The sequence below is a fragment of the Cynara cardunculus genome (genome assembly GCF_001531365.2).
Source record: "Cynara cardunculus var. scolymus isolate 2C chromosome LG 6, CcrdV1, whole genome shotgun sequence".
In the NCBI taxonomy this organism is placed as follows: Eukaryota; Viridiplantae; Streptophyta; class Magnoliopsida; order Asterales; family Asteraceae; genus Cynara; species Cynara cardunculus.
Window position 1 is genome coordinate 1,756,922 of NC_037533.1, and position 20,034 is coordinate 1,776,955.

Sequence of the window (20,034 nt, forward strand, 5' to 3'; positions counted from 1 at the left end):
CTTTTAACCATCAAAGCGAAAATATTAAGCAATGAAAGGATTATATTCTTAATATTTGCAAACCATATAAAATGAAAATACATAAAACAAACAAATTGTAAATGAAAGATAATTACCTTCGATCGATGTATTGTTTGATAACAAGAGCTCAACTTGGTAAATGCAAAGAAAAGAAAGAGACAAGTAAACGTATGTGCATAAAGATGGAGCGAATGTATATTTTATCAAACTAAATACCAGCAAACAAAGAGTCCCTTAACTTGTTTAGGAAACATAGCAACACAGAAAATCCCAAAATAGAAAATTGTGGTGCCATAAAAATATTTAATGGGTATTAAATATTGAAATAAACCTACATATAAAAACTGAGTCTTTGATGATAATTGATTATAAAATTACACCCAGACTTGTTGCTTGCTTACAGCCTTACACAATGATAGATTTTGTCATGGGCATTTTATACATTAATGCTGAAAGCCTTCTCATGGGCATTTTACACACTATTACACTAATGCTCACCTTAATAGACCTTGTCACATTCTGCTTACAGCCTTACTGCATACTGGCTATTGCCCTTACTGCTTGCTGGGCATTTTACACACTGTGACACAAATGCTTAAAGCCTTCTCATGGGCATTTTACACACTATGACACTAATGCTTAAAGCCTTCTCATAGGCATTTTGAACCACTAATGCTTAAAGCCTTCTCATGGGAATTAAGAAATAGAAATAGAGAAAGAACCCTTACGTGTTCTTATAAGCTTCCAGTCCGAAAGTAGGGAATTGAGCAAATCCACATTCTCCTTTTCCAGTGAAAAACTACTGAAAGATTGCCCACAAGAAACTGACTGAAAAGAACTTGGCAAACCCCTTGATTTCCTTCCTACATATAGTTGTGTACAATACAACGTTGCAAAATGGTTTATGAAATATGTTATGGACATACTTTGCCATCACGTCTCCCTAACTATGAAATCCATTGTTAAGAACAGTCGTGACCATGCCACTTGGGAATATTAGCTTATAGTCAACAATCAAGATATGTTGAAAAAAAAGTGTTAATATGTCGGTAATATATAAAATTTGATATGAAGAATTAATACAGATATTTCATGCACCTTTCGAAGTGGAATCAATACAAAAAGACCAGCAAAACAGATTAAGAAAGAGTAGCTCGTCATCCAACCAACAAGAAGTTCTTTGTATGTCCCTGGAGAATTTGCACCTCCTGCCATCTCATGTCTTCTTGTTTAGCGCCAGTAAGTATGACCCAAATCCACCTAAAATTTGTCACCAAAACCAAATAATATTCAAATTTAAAAACCAAGAAACACATTCCAACATGTAAAAGAAAGAAAAATTAGGATTTGAAGATTGAAACCTCCGATGGCAATGATGTAAGAAGCAACTGAACATGTCTGAATCATCGTGTTCTCGTGCCTGGTAAAGGGAACAGTGGACATCCTAGACTTATGAAGAATCTTTGAACGAAGTTTTTATGTACACAAAACCAAGAAGTGCAGCTGAGACATTCAGATTAGGAGTCATCCCAGTTGTGAGATTCAATTTCATGGCTATAACAGCGTAAATGCTCCCTATAATAATGCTTGCAATAACTCCTCGAATTGTGATATGTTTTGTCCATGGTTGCAGCCTCTTTGAAACTTGAAGGTGATCATGATCATCATTTTTCTTCTCGATCTCCTCCCTATCTCTTTCAATCTCTCCAGTCTTCTTCATTTTTGTGTTTCTCATGGCTTTAGACATCAAAAGAAATGCATCCACATACAACAGTAACTATGCATAATTTTTTTTTCATTAATGTAGTAATCACTCACCTTGCAATTTCTCTTTTCTTCAATGGAGGAAAGGATAAAGGATAAACTGAGGTTAAAAATCAAGTCAACTGGGAAATGTTGCTTTCTCAACGTCCTTCCTTTCTCAACGTCCTTCCTTTCTCCCTGGAAACCTGCATAAATATGTGTGTGTGTGTATATATATATATATATATAGTATATACAAATACCCTCTTCATTTGCATTGATATATGTAAGGGGAGAGAGACAGCCAATCAGCAAAGCTACATATGAATTTTGTCTCTTTGATCCAACACTTAAAACTAAAGAATTGAAGAGATGTCATGTCTGTACTACTATACTCACTGATCTACCAACTGCAAGTACAATCATTGGCTTTTATATTCAACATTTGAATCCTTAAAGAAATTAACGACCATTCATTTGTCTCAAAAATGTATTTCTAATTATAAACATGATCATTGATATAGCTGCGACACAAACAATTACAAAGAGATAAATCAAAAGGTTAACCCACCCCAAAAACAGCTTCTTCTTCAGGACTTGCTGCAAAAGGTCACCTGCATCATTCTTCTTCAGAACTTGCTGGAAAAATAGAGATTAAAAGAAGCCAATAATGTTAAGAGCATATGACTATGAAGCAAGAAGTTATAAACCATATCGGTTTCATGGCAACAAACTTCAAGTAATTGTTTTGACAACGGCTGGAAGTTCCATTATCAGCCTACCCCAAAACATTTGAGATTAAGGGTTGTTAGTAATCGAATATCTTTAAGTAAAGCAGAAACTGGTTCTTGAAAGAGAAGAAGACCGAAAGAAAAAACAAGATTATAGATGAAGGAGAAAAGCTGAGGCTCGTGTTTGACACGATTCCCTTAAACAGATTCGGGTCTGTTCCCAGGGTACAACAGCCGGAGCAKGAGTACTGCCGGAGTTGGCCGACTTGCCTGGAAAAGTCGCCGGAAAGAGGTCTGCAGATGGAAGAGGAGCGTGTGAGTGAGGTTCTATCAATCTGTGTATCTCTTCAAACCGAGAATACAACTGTATTTATATACAGAAAAACGTAACAACATTTTAATGGCAATTAATATATTAAATGCGCCATTAAAACGATTCAGTTACTAAAACTGAAATAAAGTTTGAAAATTAAACAGACCAGATAAATTTCAGCAAAAACCGGGTTGCGTGAGCTCGTGATTTCGGAGCTGCATTCGTGTCCGCATGTCGCGCCCACACATGGGTTCGGCGGATTTAGCCTACGAAATCCACAATCCGCACCCCCCTGCGCGCGCATAGGTGTTGGAGCATAACATTTCATAATTGCTTGAAAGCCTTTGTGAAGTCCATGGTTATAAACCATGAAAACTTCTATCATCCCACCTATGTGGGACACCTCCCACACCCATTTGGTTTTTGCTAAATCCATCCCAAGTACCCAACTTTGAGCCTCGATATCTCATTCACACATACTCGGTTTTGGACACATTATATATGGTTTCGAAGCTCTCATAGCGAAGAACGTAAACCCACTAAGAGTCAGTTAAAATTAAACCATATACATGTAGTTAAATGTGCCCAAAGTTAGTAAAAAATCACATTTTTCTACTAAATTTTCCAACAATCCCCCACATGAATGGAGATTGATTTCTGCAAACAAAATTCCAAACGAAATTTCCAATAGTCGAATCATGCATAGGATAGGTAGGTGTTACCCTTTGAACCCTCCCTTGTAAACTACACTTAGTCTCCTAGCTGTCAGTAGACACGATGTCCTTGAACTGAACTGCCATTTATGTAGACTACAACATAATTCACACAGGACTCTTCCTGACATGGTCAAATCCTGATAGTCGTGTTCGTTATGGTCATGAACACTAGCCTGGTTCTGTAAGAGCTCTTAGGAATTGCGCCCCCCACAATTCCCTTCGAAGCGACCCCACTTCTCTCACACATAGGTGATTCTAAATAATCATTAAAAGTCATACGCTTAGCCTCACTTGTCACTAATTACAGGAATGATCTAGGAAGTTTATACTCCCCCACAGTGACCTCCCTCATTCATACAACTAGGTTGTCCTTTTGAACCCAGATCTTGGGATCTCCAGTCTTCCGGGTAAGGTTTCCTTTGCATGAATTTATTCATTCAAGGGCTTTAGTCCCATTCCTTTCGACGACGTATTAACTAACTCTTTACCCAAGCCTTTTGTAAGCGAATCCGCAATGTTATCTTTTGACTTCACATAGTCAATAGTGATAACTCCCGTAGATAGTAGTTGTCGTATCGTATTATGTCTACGTCTAATGTGCCTTGACTTCCCATTATACATTGTACTTTGAGCTCTACCAATCGCCGATTGGCTATCACAATGTATACAAATGGCCGTTACCGGCTTAGGCCACTCGGGTATGTCTTCCACAAATTGACGTATCCACTCCGCCTCTTCACCACATTTATCCAAGGCGATAAATTCAGATTCCATCGTAGATCTAGCTATAACCGTTTGTTTGGAAGATTTCCAAGAAACAGCTGCACCTCCAAGTGTAAACACATATCCACTTGCAGATCTGGAATCTTTTATATCAGATATCCAATTCGCATCGCTGTATCCTTCAATCATAGCTGGATGTCTGGTATAATGTAGTCCATACTCTCGTGTGTATCTTAAGTACCTCAACAATCTAGTAACACTCTTCCAGTGTTCAGAACTGGGATTACTAGTATACCTACTTAGCATGCTCACAGCATATGCTAAGTCAGGTCTAGTACAACTCATTAGATACATCAGACTACCAATGATTCTTGAGTATTCCACTTGTGCGACACTATCCCCTCTATTTTTAGATAGATGTTGACTGGTATCAATCGGAGTTCTCGCTATACTAGTGTCTTCCTTATTAAACTTCTCAAGAATCTTGTCTATGTAATGGGTTTGACTCAACACTAAGCCATTTTGAGCTCTCGTGATCTTGACTCCAAGAATCACATCCGCTAAACCCATGTCTTTCATGTCGAACTTAGATTTCAACATATCCTTCGTGGACCTTATCATTTTGTCATCACTGCCAATGATAAGCATATCATCAACATATAAACATAAGATGACATAACCATGAGAGGTGTTTTTCATATAAACACACTTATCACACTCATTTATCTTAAAACCGCTTTGCAACATGGCTTGATCAAACTTTTGATGCCATTGCTTTGGAGCCTGCTTTAAGCCATACAAAGACTTAACAAGTTTACAGACCTTGTTCCCTTGCCCTGGGGCAACAAATCCCTCTGGTTGCTCCATATATATTTCTTCTTCCAAATCTCCATTCAAAAAAGCAGTTTTCACATCCATTTGGTGTATTTGCAGGTTTCTAATAGTTGCAACAGCAAGCACCAATCTAATGGATGTTATTCGCGTTACTGGCGAATATGTATCAAAGTAGTCTAGACCTTCCTTTTGTCTATATCCTTTGATCACCAGCCTTGCTTTGTATTTTTCAATACTGCCATCGGCTTTCATCTTTTTCCTAAAGATCCAACGGTAACCAAGTGGCTTGCAACCTGCAGGTAGATCCACTAGTTCCCACATGTGGTTTTGTAAGATAGAATCTATCTCACTCTTAATGGCTTCTTTCCATTGAGGCCCCTCAGAAGAAGTAACTGCCTCACGATAGGTGTTGGGTTCATTTTCCACTACATAGGTGAGAAAATCTAAACCAAATGTTTTTTCAACTCTAGCCCTTTTACTTCTTCAGGGTTCTGTCTCTTCTTCCTCATTTTGTTTATCCTCTCGAACAACTTCCTTATCCAGTGGAGATGAAGTTTCACCATCCATTGAGGACGGACCTTCACCTTCCTTGTTCAAACAAGGAAACACATTCTCAAAGAATGTAGCATTCCTTGATTCCATTATCGTGTTGTTGTGTATCTCAGGATTCTTGGATTCATGCACAACAAACCGATAAGCGCTACTATTATGTGCATATCCAATGAATACACAATCCACTGTTTTTGGTCCCAGCTTTTGCACCTTAGGTGGTGGCACCATAACTTTGGCTAAGCACCCCCACACTCGTAAGTACTTGTATGAAGGCTTCTTTCCTCTCCAAAGTTCATAGGGTGTTTCATCCTTTTCCTTGCGGGGTATCTTATTCAGAAGATAATTAGCCGACAATATAGCCTCCCCCCACATGTTCTGACTCCACCAGAACTAATCAACATGGCATTAACCATCTCTTTCAAGGTACGGTTCTTTCTCTCAGCAATACCATTTTGTTGAGGTGAATAGAGTGCCGTGAATTCATGACGAATTCCATTTTCACAACAAAATTCAGAAAAAGGCGAAACGTATTCACCTCCCCTATCACTTCTAACCAATTTGATTTTCTTGTTGAGTTGATTTTCAACTTCAGATTTATACAAGACGAACTTGTCTATTGCTTCATCTTTACTCTTGAGTAAATATATATAGCAATATTTTGTGCTATCATCGATGAATGTGATGAAATATTTGTTCCCACCTCTAGTAGGAATCGATTTTAAATCACACACATCAGTGTGAATYAAATCAAGAGGTTCGGTTTTTCTTTCAACCGTTTGGAAAGATGTTCTAGTTAGTTTGGCTTCAACACATGTGGGGCATTTGTGATTTGAGTCAATGTCAAATTTTGGTATGTAGTTTAAGTTAACTAAACGACGAATAAAATTATAATTTACATGTCCTAAACGACCATGCCAAATATTAGAAAACTCAAGCATATAAGCAGAACTTGTACTTGCTCCATTTATTTTATTATTAACCATTACAAACATTTTAAACATCCCATTCAAGGCATAGCCTTTACCAACATACATACCATTTTTGGACAAAACAAACTTATCTGACTCAAACACAAGCTTAAAACCAAACTTATTCAACAACCAACTCGACACAAGGTTCTTACGCAGCGCCAGAACATACAAAACATCCTTCAGCTTCAACTCTTTCCCCGATGTCATTTTTAGAACAACATCTCCAACGCCCTTGATATCTGCGGTGGCGGCATTCCCCATGAATAGTTTTTGACCATTATCAACATCCTTGTAAGTGTTGAAGTTGCTTTTGTCATGACACACATGACGAGTAGCTTTGGTATCAACCCACCATTGTTTTGAATTCGTATCCAACAGATTCGCCTCCGAAATCATAGCCGCGAGATCCGTAATCATGGCCACCAAATCATCATCATCATTCATCATGTTCGCTTGACGATTACCATCCCGTTTCGGTTGCTTGCACTCAGAAGCTTTGTGACCCGATTGGCCACAGTTATAGCACWTGAACGTCTTCTTTTTAAAGGTTCTAGCTTTTGGCCCAAGGTTCTTGGCTTTTGCTTTCCCTTTGTCGGCTCCCTTGTTCTTGTTTTTGGATGATTGACCAACTTCCACCACATTGGCTTTGGTAGAATTGGCACCATAACCATTCTTCAAAGCCACTCTATTGTCTTCTTCAATACGAAGAYGCACCACAAGATCCTCCACTGACATCTCCTTTCGCTTMTGCTTAAGGTAGTTTTTGAAGTCTATCCAACCGGGAGGTAGCTTCTCAATCATCGCTGCAACTTGGAATGTCTCACTAAGAACCATCCATTCGGCAAKAACATCATGCACAATAACTTGAAGATCTTGAACTTGACTCATCACAGTTTTCGAATCAACCATTTTGAAATCCAAGAATTTGGCAACGACATGCTTCTTAGTTCCCGCATCTTCGGTCTTGTACTTACGTTCCAAAGATTCCCATAGTTCCTTAGCCGTGTCAACTTTACAGTAAACATTGTAGAGAGGATCGACAAGGCCGTTCAACACATAGTTTCGGCACAGAAATTCAGAGTGTTTCCACGCTTGAACCGYGCTCACAGATTGAGCATCGRCTTCTCCCTCAGCAACTTGGGGAGCAGATTCTGTAAGGAACCGAGCCAAGTTCAAAGTGGTCAAGTAGAAGAACATCTTCTGCTGCCACCTCTTAAAGTTTAGACCAGAAAAMTTCTCTGGTTTTTCAGCGTGATTAGCCATCGTGTTTGGCACAGGCGCTGCAACAGTGTTTGGCACAGGTGCTGTGGCAGTTGGTTTGACAACAGGATCAACCATTCTGGAAAAGTCGCCGGAAAGAAACCGTTAGAACCAAATATAAAATTTGTTTACAGAAAAAAAAAACAAGTTCTGTTTACGGAAAACGGTTTCTGTTTACGGAAAACGGTTTCTGTTTACGAAAAACGGTTTCTGTTTACGAAAAACGGTTTCTGTTTACGAAAAACAGTTTCTGTTACAATCTTAAACAGACTCGATTTTTTTTATGTTCCTAGTTTCTTCTGTTTTCCCGTAAACAGAACCTGTTTTACGTAAACAGAAACCGTTTTTCGTAAACAGAAACCGTTTTTCGTAAACAGAAACCGTTTTNCGTAAACAGAAACCGTTTTTCGTAAACAGAAACCGTTTTTCGTAAACAGAAACCGTTTTCCGTAAACAGAAACAGTTTTCCGTAAACAGAACTTGTTTTTTTTTGTAAACAGATTTTATATTTGGTTCTAACGGTTTCTTTCCGACGACTTTTCCAGAATGGTTGATCCTGTTGTCAAACCAACTGCCACAGCACCTGTGCCAAACACTGTTGCAGCGCCTGTGCCAAACACGATGGCTAATCACGCTGAAAAACCAGAGAAKTTTTCTGGTCTAAACTTTAAGAGGTGGCAGCAGAAGATGTTCTTCTACTTGACCACTTTGAACTTGGCTCGGTTCCTTACAGAATCTGCTCCCCAAGTTGCTGAGGGAGAAGYCGATGCTCAATCTGTGAGCRCGGTTCAAGCGTGGAAACACTCTGAATTTCTGTGCCGAAACTATGTGTTGAACGGCCTWGTCGATCCTCTCTACAATGTTTACTGTAAAGTTGACACGACTAAGGAACTATGGGAATCTTTGGAACGTAAGTACAAGACAGAAGATGCGGGAACCAAGAAGCATGACGTTGCCAAATTCTTGGATTTCAAAATGGTTGATTCGAAAACTGTGATGAGTCAAGTTCAAGATCTTCAAGTTATTGTGCATGATGTTCTTGCCGAATGGATGGTTCTTAGTGAGACATTCCAAGTTGCAGCGATGATTGAGAAGCTACCTCCCGGTTGGATAGACTTCAAAAACTACCTTAAGCAGAAGCGAAAGGAGATGTCAGTGGAGGATCTTGTGGTGCRTCTTCGTATTGAAGAAGACAATAGAGTGGCTTTGAAGAATGGTTATGGTGCCAATTCTACCAAAGCCAATGTGGTGGAAGTTGGTCAATCATCCAAAAACAAGAACAAGGGAGCCGACAAAGGGAAAGCAAAAGCCAAGAACCTTGGGCCAAAAGCTAGAACCTTTAAAAAGAAGACGTTCAWGTGCTATAACTGTGGCCAATCGGGTCACAAAGCTTCTGAGTGCAAGCAACCGAAACGGGATGGTAATCGTCAAGCGAACATGATGAATGATGATGATGATTTGGTGGCCATGATTACGGATCTCGCGGCTATGATTTCGGAGGCGAATCTGTTTAAGATTGTTAGTAATCGAATATCTTTAAATAAAGCAGAAACTGGTTCTTGAAAGAGAAGAAGACCGAAAGAAAAAACAAGATTATAGATGAAGGAGAAAAGCTGAGGCTCGTGTTTGACACGATTCCCTTAAACAGATTCGGGTCTGTTCCCAGGGTACAACAGCCGGAGCATGAGTACTGCCGGAGTTGGCCGACTTGCCTGGAAAAGTCGCCGGAAAGAGGTCTGCAGATGGAAGAGGAGCGTGTGAGTGAAGTTCTATCGATCTGTGTATCTCTTCAAACCGAGAATACAACTGTATTTATATACAGAAAAACGTAACAACATTTTAATGGTAATTAATATATTAAATGCGCCATTAAAACGATTCAGTTACTAAAACTGAAATAAAGTTTGAAAATTAAACAGACCAGATAAATTTCAGCAAAAACCGGGTTGCGCGAGCTCGTGATTTCGGAGCTGCATTCGTGTCCGCATGTCGTGCCCACACATGAGTTCGGCGGATTTAGCCTACGAAATCCACAATCCGCACCCCCTCTGCGCGCGCATAGGTGTTGGAGCATAACATTTCATAATTGCTTGAAAGCCTTTGTGAAGTCTATGGTTATAAACCATGAAAACTTCTATCATCCCACCTATGTGGGACACCTCCCACACCCATTTGGTTTTTGCTAAATCCATCCCAAGTACCCAACTTTGAGCCTCGATATCTCATTCACACATACTCGGTTTTGGACACATTATATATGGTTTCGAAGCTCTCATAGCAAAGAACGTAAACCCACTAAGAGTCAGTTAAAATTAAACCATATACATGTAGTTAAATGTGCCCAAAGTTAGTAAAAAAATCACATTTTTCTACTAAATTTTCCAACAAGGGTTTGATGTTATTGTAGGATAATTATCCCACATGACTTCAATAATTCAATTGTAAATAGGTTGTTTTCTAGATGGGTAATTATATGAAGACTAATTCATCAAATACATTACTCAAAGGCATGAGGTTTTTGGAAATTTTTCGGAGGTGGCTTCAAAAAGAAAATAAGATGACACTCTTTCGGTAAGTTACGGGACAAATAATCACCCTATTTTACTCTTGCCTTTTGACGTAGTTTATGTATTTCAGTATTTGTATAAAAAAGGTGCACTTACATTAACAATTTCCTCAACAACATCAAAGTATAGGCCTGCCTTGGATGATCCACCGGTGAAAAGCACTCCATTAACCAGATTGAGTTTCTATGAGACAATTGCACAAGTTACTTAAGAAACATTTCAGGAATATAATGTGCATGCCCAAATTCAACAATACTATTTCAAACATAACACGAAAAAAAACCTTCATACAAAGAAATTCTTATGCATAGGCAGACAGCAACTCAAATGCATGATCTGCCAGTATCAAGCGAATACAATGACTGCCTCTACTCTAAAATTATGAAAATATATTTGGGATTTAGGTAAAAAAAATTGATCACACATCAGTTGACCTTATCATGAGTGCAAAAACACAAATAGAGGAATAGATACCAAAACTATAACATGGACCCCCAAAGTCGCCACATATATTTTTATCATCTTCGTCTTAAAAACACAAATAGGTGCAGCTAGTGCCTCCTGAAAGATCCAATTAAAATTTGGCTATCATATTCAGAAGGATAAAACAAAAATCTCCAGTCAAAGACAAAAAGTCAGGTTTTAGATCAGATTGAGAAAGATAAACAAGATAGGGCAGCTTATGACCATCACAAATGATTTTTCAAACAACCAATTCAAGATCAACAATCTTCAGTCATCAGAGTTGAAAGTAGAGAGCATCTATGGCAGAGGTTTACTGGATTAAAATGACTACCTATTCATATGGCCTTTGTACTTCATGTAAAGATCAATCAAATCAGTTYTCTCTGACTYRGATCCTCTGTAATTGGCTTTAAACTCTTCAATATAAGCTTTTGTACCTACACAAGCATTTGTGTTGTTCACCTTATAACAGGAAATATATCAAGTTATTTACATATGTTTCTGGGAGTTTTATACAAGAAACAGACCTTTTTGTACATAGTCCGGGAGAAGTCCTTCAAATTTTGAACCACATCCCCAGCAAGATCTTGTTAGTGAAAAAAACAATGAGTGCAACATGATGATTGAGAAAGCTCCAAATAATATCATATGATATAACATCAGCTATAATCTAAAAAGGGTTCATCACGTATATCACTGATAAAGAGGATTTAAGGTTTTGATGTCAACTTCATGGTATTTCTGGTATGAGAAGTCCTTTTGTGCATAATTACCTAGGTATAATAGCGATTGACTAAATTTATGGCACTTGCTCATAAATATACCTGTAAATCATTTTTCTCAAAAAAATAACGAATGAGGATTTGCTCTAGATTTTTCCTTCAAATCTTGATTCTTGAGTGTGTATTTTGGAGTATATCAGTGTGAAGTTTGTGATACCCAAAGGCTGCAATAGGTTTGAAATATTACCTACGGAGTGACTCCTTTCACGATCCAATATATTATCCAAGTTCTTTCATCGATATCACCCTACAAATCCCAAATTCTAACAAGAAATACAAAATACAAGGAAAACCAGAGGCAGTATCAGAACTACAAGTGATATTACCACAAAAAAGAAAGGCCTAATCAGTTACTACAATTGCATTCAATTACAAATGTTCTATTTTTAGTTTTGCCAGTTTGAGTTGCTAACTCATCATTATCAGAAAACCCTAAAGAAAATGACAATGACGTCCATGAAAGTTGATCAGGATGGACCCAATCTTGACTCCATCAAATAAAAGATAATAAAAGATAACAAATAAAGAGTCCTCTTTCTGGGTTCATGAGCTTTTGCCCAATCTTAACTCCATAAACCCTAATGGRTATKTGAAAATTTTGATTTCTGAGTTGTACATGAATGGTAAAAACAAACCAAATAATTACCTGGAGATGGATTGAACGTTGAAGAAGACGATGGAAGACAGRTCAGATTTCGAAGAACCTACAAAAAGATTCGAGAACACAGGTCAGATTTCGAAGAAGATTCGAGAACACCCTAAGCTAACAGAACCCTAAACGTTTACCTAGAAGATTGTAGAAGACGATGGAAGCACGATCGAATTTGTTTTAGGGATGGCGATAAAATGGGATTGGGTTTAGATCAGGGATGCGATAAAATGGGAATGGGTTTAGGGATGGTTGGCGATAAGATGGGATTGGGATCAGATATGGGATGAAATCGGATAGAGATAAATGGGTTTAAGAGTTTTTAAGAGTTTTAGCCAAATGCTTTATAATATAGTATATATATATATATATATATATATATATATATAAAATTCATAATTCAAAAATGTTGAACTGTGATTAATTGTGACTATCTCATTTTGATAAAAAGATGATATGTTGGAACACTATGGTAATTATATAAGAAGGATGATGCCAACTTTTTTACATGATTTTTGATTTACGGTTACAAATTTCTTCATGTTGAATGTGTAATACATTTTGTTAGGGTTGTTTACCAAACGCTTACTCGGGTAATTGAACATCAAGTCACATTACCTTACCGAATGAATATGGTAAAAACCAAAAATTTTACCCGGTAAAAACAAGACAATGACCAAGAGTCTTACTCGGTAAATGAGATGGCGACGACTCTTACCACGGTAAGCGCTTACCGGGTAAATTGTTGCATATGTTACCATTTTGGTGGACTAAAATCTTACCCGGTAAATATATGATAGTGTTAACTTTTACCGTTAAGCACTTAACGGGTAAGTGTTTAGTAAACGTCCCTTTACACAACCTTTATCATTATATTTATAGTTTATATATATATATATATATATATATATATAAGCAAGAAAAAACAATGATGTGGCATCTTAATAAATGAATATTCGTCATTTCTTGAATTGTAGTTGAACTTTGTCTATCTAACATTGATGAAGAGATAAAAGATTAAACAACAGATGACGGTATATGGATGAAGGTTGAAATGTCTTTCCTCTTGGTTGATCCTCTAAACTCACATCGTTGGTCCATTTTAACCGACCTTCCAAACCTTTAAATCTTTATATCTATATAATCTATAAGTAAGAACCAAAAGACATGAAGAAACGAGAGAGGAGAGAGAAAACAAGAGAGAGAGAGAGAGAAAAATATTTTTGAAATATGACTTTCCTAAAAATGATTTAACATTTAATTAATAAATAACATTAATTATCTTAAATTTGTGGTTTAAAATGAATCTCATGGATATCACAAATTCTGAAATTATTAAATGATTAAACCCAATAACCCATATACAAATTTTGGATTTGTATAACCAAGTATGAATTTTAGAAAACTAGTTGTGTACTCGCGCAATGCGGGCGGGAGCCGTTAATTTTAACGATTTTGAAGTTTCACTGGTTTTATTAGATAAGGTTTAATGATGATATAAGTTACACTTGGTCTTTACATATTAATAAAATTTGAATAAATAAGAGTTATGGTTTCAATTGTGGTCTATCGATCAAAAAAATTGTATGATAGTTTAAAATCCAATATATTTAAAATCCAACATATTTAAACGACTCCACAAATGTGTTCGATGTACACCAAGAGCAAAGAATCAAGAGATCGAGAGCGAGACCGAGAGTTTCAGAGCAATTGAATGTGAGATGAATAAGAGAACTTTTAATAACTCATGGTGAATATCAGTTTGAATCTCACATTGGGGGATGAGGAGAAGACATAGAGGTATAAGAGAATGAAGACATGAATGAAAGATATCAAAAATATCTTGAGAACATTAAAAGAAAAAGTAATAATGTGCATTAGTAACTTGTACTATATGTTATTTTAATTGTAGATTAAGAGATTTTTAAATTGAATGCATAAAGTAGTAGTACTTAATGCATTATGAGTTATTTTTAAGACTTTGTGCATAAATGTATAGTATTTTGTGCATTAAAAATTATTTTTAAGACTTTTGATAAATCTGATTTATAAGGTAGTATAGATATCTACCTTAAACGATGATTTTAAATAACAATTACAAATAATATGAATAAAAAAACTGGTCAACCTTACATATCTCAATTAATTAATAATCTCACTAATTAACTTTTAAGCATTGTACAAAAAAATATAACTTTAACTTTTTACGTGATATACAAAATTATATTTGCTCTTAAACGACTAAATATATTTAACAATGATAAAAGTAATAATATAAAAATAATTGATAAAATTGATAGTAATTCTAAATAATTAATATTAATAGATAGTTTATAATTAAAATTAATTAACAGTTTGAAATTAATAATAAATAACAATTAGTATTAATCAGGGGTATAATTGGAAGAAAGAACAAAAAGTCCTAAAACTTATAGAAATGCTATCCCGAAAGGTGTTTCAATAAGTTAGCTTATAAGCTACTTTTTTTCCCATCAAAACGGGGGCTTCTACAATAAGCTCAAAAAACAAGCTAACATATAAGCTACTTTTTTGTCTATCCAAACATAGCTTATGCAATAAGTCAAAAAATAAGCTAGCTTATATTTGTCAAACATGAACAATGTTTCAAATACAACCCATGTAAACGTTGTAAACCATTCACGTCAATCTAATTTATTCATCTAGCCTAATGAATATTTGGTTTTATAAACATTTCGTTTGTTTTCTAAGTTAAATATCTCAATCATAATGATCAACATCCGTATTTTTTATACAATAAAAATACTTTAACGATTGGGTTTTGATATTTATTTTTTGGGGAAATTAATATTCGGTTGCGTTATTTGGTCCATAACGTGTTTTGGGTTGGTAATAGATCAAAGTCGGGTGAATTGGGGACCCCCTGGAGTCCATACGACTTCTTGGGTGGCCTAAGCCACAGGAAAGGTCGCCCAACCTTCTGTTGGAAATTGCCCTCACGATGTTTCGATGTTCCCCTTTAGTAGGGGTGCAATGTATAGAAAGGTTGAGTTTGGGGTGTTGTTCATCGTGAAAATCGACGTTGCAATTTTGGCTAGAAGGGAATAGTTGCCTTTTTGAGGTCATGTTAGAGACACTCCCTTAGAGCATGAGTCAATTCATTTGGGAATTTGCGATTATGTGAAGTTTACGTCCTTGGGACATTATCATTTTGAAAATGGGTGGATGATGAGTCATTGGTTGGACAGTGCCTCAAATTGTGTGACGTCCTTGAATCGTCTCAGATGCCTTATATGGTTCGAGTATTTCGTGTAAGAGGAAATTGTATGATATCGGTGTTCGAGAGAACTCTTGGGTCGAAATTGATTGTTTTGGGGAAGGATCGAATGATTGGGAATCGAGTCAATTCTTCGAGTGTGTATCAATGTAGATTTCGAGGACAAAATCTCTTCTAAGGTTGGGAAGGTTGTCACCTGTAATTTATTAAATGTAATGTTGGGAAATTATTGTTAAATTCGGTATTCAACTTTGGAAAAATAATATTGAGATGTGTTTAATTTATCTCGGGTTGGTTGAGGTCGAATCGAGATTCAAAAAGGGTGAAACCTGGACCACCTAAGTCGCAGGAAAAGTCGCCCAAGCACTGGAGTGTGGCATGGGCCGAGGATCTCGATGGTTTTGGAATCAGTGGTTGAGGCAGCCTGTGGGATGACTTAAGCCGCATGGAAAAGGTGCCTAAGTGGGCTATGTATGTATGCGTCGTGCAACCTTTCAAGGGCTTGGGCGAGTTGGTCAGGCAACCTAGGGCAGGTCAAAAGCTGCACCTGTGCACAAGTCTTCTTAATTGATGCTTATAATTGAGTTTTTTTGTAACACTTGAAATTTTCTGAGAACGGTAGGGAAAACGGTCAGAGGACAGTCGGAAAAACGATGGGACAACTGTTAGAAAACGGTCATAGAACGACATGATGTGGACGCTTACAACACACTGTGTGTCCTATTAAAATGTGTTATCCTAGAGGAAGTTCCATTGAGAACTCGTTTTTCTTTGAGAACTTGAGAACCACCTACAACGCGCTACATGTGCTTTATCTGAATAAATATTGATGATGAATAATACATTCATGATAAATATCGACATATCGTTTATATATCTATCCACGGTCCATAGGTTTTTTTTATATGAAAATTAGATTTTAAAGAGAACTTAGATATTTATAAAAACAACTTTTTAAAATGAAAAAAAACCAAAGTTTCCTTTAATGGGATTTGGCTTTTTGTTATCGCTCTAGGTCATTTTCCTTCGCACCACACAGGCCATGGCGATCTGATTCCTTGCTAGAAAAAGGAACTGGAAATACGATCAAGGTTTTCTCAGGAAGCATCCGTTCCATTGAGGTGAGAGGTGAAGCCAATCAGTATTCATACCGTCTGTTGTCCACTCTTTTGCTTGTGTGCAGCAATGTCTAATAACCCTCAGAATTCCGGTGCACAGGTAATAAATACATACACACTTGCTTTTTAGCATCATGTCTACTTGATTCCAACTCAGTCCCTTTTTTGTCCTTTTAAATTCGAACAAATCTGTAATGGGAGCTTGTAGTGTTTCGAACTTTGGATGTTATGATTGGAAATTTTATGGCTTTGCATTTCCTCCATGAATGAACTCTAATTGGAACTGAACGCGTTCTTGCTGGTTGGATGTGTAGAAAAACACGCGTAAGAGCCTTTAGGTTTTGTACGAGTATGGGGAAGGAAGAACATGAGTACAAATCTTTCTTCATATATAGTAATTTAGAGGGATTAAAGATCGAATTTCACTTACAGATGTTTGTAAACAACGTAATATAGGGTACAATGGAATACCCCCTTACAAATACAGTAAGTCGAGTAGCACCTCATATAATCACCAAAGTAACTGTTGGGCTTTGAAACAATTTGTAACCCATGCACAGCCTGCCCAATCATTTGAATCAAACATCATTTGTAATGGTTGCTTCAACTCATACATGCTTTCTAGAGTCAAGAAGGCAGTAGTGAATTGTGTGGCGGCGGGTTGGAGAAGATCTTTCTTTGCATACTTCCTTGTTAAATTCAACACCTGTTGATGATCATGGATGAAATTGCTTTCTCGTTTCGCTTTAAGAAAAGTGTTATTTGTTGTGGCAATTCTCCAATCTTCTCGAGCATCAGATCTATACAGTGAGTGAGCTACACATGGAGTCCAATAAAACTCTTCCTCTTCTCCATCAACATTTGCGCCGCGACTTTGTAAGCACTTGCATTATCAGTAACCACCTGGACCATGATATCTTCTCTGATATCTTCTATCACACTATCAAGCAAATCAAATTGTTTCTGTGCGTCTTTCACACAATCAGATGCATCCACGGTTTTCAAAAAAAAAAGTCCCATGTTGATCGTTGACTAGAAAGTTTATGAGACTTCTATTTCTCATATCGTACCAACCATCCGATAACAAGAAAACCTCGTTTTTCTTCCATGTCATTTTTATTCCCTCGACAATTGCGGATGTAGTCTTTATTTCATCTTTGAACATCCAATTGCCCACCTCATGCCTACTTGGAGGTTCAATCCTCGGCCATAATTTTCAATTGAATGTACCATATTGTTAAATGACGGGATGCTAGCAATATTGAAGGACATGCCATTCTCATAGAAGCATCGTGCAATATCCATGCAAATTTGATTGCGGTGCTCTTTAATGTTTTCTTGCATCTGTTTGGCATTCACATCGTCACATCGTCTCCTTTGTTTGCTACAAATAGATCCATTGGTCCTCTAATGCCTCTATCACTAACACTCGGACAAGAATTCATGCTCTCTGATGGAATGGCACTTCCAATATTGTCACGACCACCAACAAAGTAGGCGTCACTGTCTATCATCTCCTCAAAATTGTGTCGAGAAGCAAACTTCACATTTTGGAACTTCAAATATTGTTTGATCTCGGCTTTTACTTCTAAGGGTACGTTTGGACATGCTGCAACATCCTTATGTGTGCATTTGAGCTGCTCTTTCATTCTTTTCACCCCCCTCTTAATGACTTTGCGACAAAAGTTGCACTTGATGTACTTGTAACCTTTTTTCCCGCCTTCTCCAGGCACTTCATGCTCTACACTGTACTTCTACGAAGGATCCTTTAGTGACCCTGCTTCCGGTTCGTGCTAGTCATCGCTCGGACTTGACTATTTGAAGGCAAACACAACACAACACAACAAAAAATATACACAACTTCAGATATGTACACATAGGCTGCATACGCATGTGTTGGACAAAAATCTGAAAACATTAGATACATACTAGAAGAGTACTCGCGCAATGCAGCGAGACACATCTCGATTTTAATATTTTATTTTATTCTATGTCTCTATCGATGTTATAATATGATTTTATGTGTTTTTAAGAAAGCAATAATGATTTTATTTTTGAATAAAATATAAATTTGAAGATATCATAAAAATTTGAAAAAAAATATATCAATGTTAATATCAAATCAATTATTTAAAAGTTTTCATTTTTTATGTAATTTCTTTAATTTATTTTTTTATGATAATTTAATTTAAGTTTAATAATGAAATAATTTATTATTGGTTTAATAATATAACATTTATAAATATAATAATTAAGTATTAGAACTCAAAGATTATCCTAATTATATTTTAGATTTTTTATATTTAAAATTAGATGTTTATCCTGTATTTGATTATGTTTATCTGCAGTTAGTTACACAAATTCAGATATGAAGCTTTAATAAGTTGTACTTACGCACAATCTACTTGTAATCTTGAGTTTTAAGTAATATGGATTAATAAACAGTACTTTACGCATAAAAAGTGGTTTTTAAGAGTTTTTGTCAAATACTTTATAATATAGTATAGATATGCTTGATAGATTTCAGAATTTAGATTTTAGAATTTAGGATTTTTAGAAATTAGAATAGAATTAGATACACTGATACACATATGATGGACATAATATACATATACATGTTGGAGTGCTGGACAGATTTCAGAAACAGAAAAAATATATGCTTGACAGATTTTAGAAGCAATCTTTTTTTACAGAACCGTCACATATGATAGGACTGAATATTTATTAAGAAACATAAAAAATAGTATGTTCTGGCCTGATTATTCACGAAGAAAGAAAAAAAAATGCTGGACAGGTTTTAGAAACAATTTTTTACAGAAAACTTCACAACTGATGGACTGAATATTTATGAAGAAACAGACAAAAAAATTATGTGCTAGACTGATTGTTCACCAAGAAACATAAAAAAATATATGCCGGGCAAATTTTAGAAACAGAAAAGAAATTACATAAACTTCACAACTGATGGACTGAATATTTATGAAGAAACAGAAAAAAAAATGTGGACTGTTTATTATTCAGGAAGAAACATAAAATTATATTTGTTGGACTGAATATTCATGCAGAAACAGAAAAAAGAATTATATGCTGGATAAAATTTTAAAATTCTGGACAGAAGCTTTTTTTGCTTGTGTGTGCATATCTGAACAGAATATTCAAGAAAAGAAAAAAAGATCATACTTATGCTAGACAGAATATGCACGAAGAATATGAAGATCATGGAGTATGGTAAAACAAAAAAGAAGATAAAACATTCATAAAACAAACCTGATGAGTGGGAGACTTGAGTGAAGCTTCGTTAGAGGGAAGAAACAATGTGGGTGGGACTTGAAA

General features: G+C 36.3%; 1 protein-coding gene, 1 long non-coding RNA gene and 1 pseudogene across 3 annotated transcripts in view; 1 reads left to right on the top strand and 2 right to left on the bottom strand.

Annotated features, from left to right (window-relative positions):
* Positions 1-745: 745 nt before the first annotated feature.
* LOC112514729 lies at positions 746-1,741 on the bottom strand (annotated as a pseudogene).
* Positions 1,742-11,287: 9,546 nt separating this feature from the next.
* Positions 11,288-11,922, bottom strand: LOC112514038. Its single transcript, XR_003069397.1, has 3 exons — positions 11,866-11,922; positions 11,424-11,482; positions 11,288-11,333 (listed from the first exon to the last, which is right to left on the bottom strand). It is a non-coding gene; the product is annotated as an uncharacterized LOC112514038 (long non-coding RNA).
* Positions 11,923-16,601: 4,679 nt separating this feature from the next.
* LOC112513987 (pre-mRNA-processing protein 40A-like) overlaps positions 16,602-20,034 on the top strand; it is a 29,296-nt gene continuing 25,863 nt past the window's right edge. For both annotated transcript variants that reach the window (XM_025120246.1, XM_025120248.1), the window contains exon 1: positions 16,602-16,801. In XM_025120246.1, the coding sequence (XP_024976014.1) occupies positions 16,769-16,801 (33 nt within the window). In that variant the 5' untranslated portion in view covers positions 16,602-16,768. The remainder of the gene's footprint in view (positions 16,802-20,034) is intronic.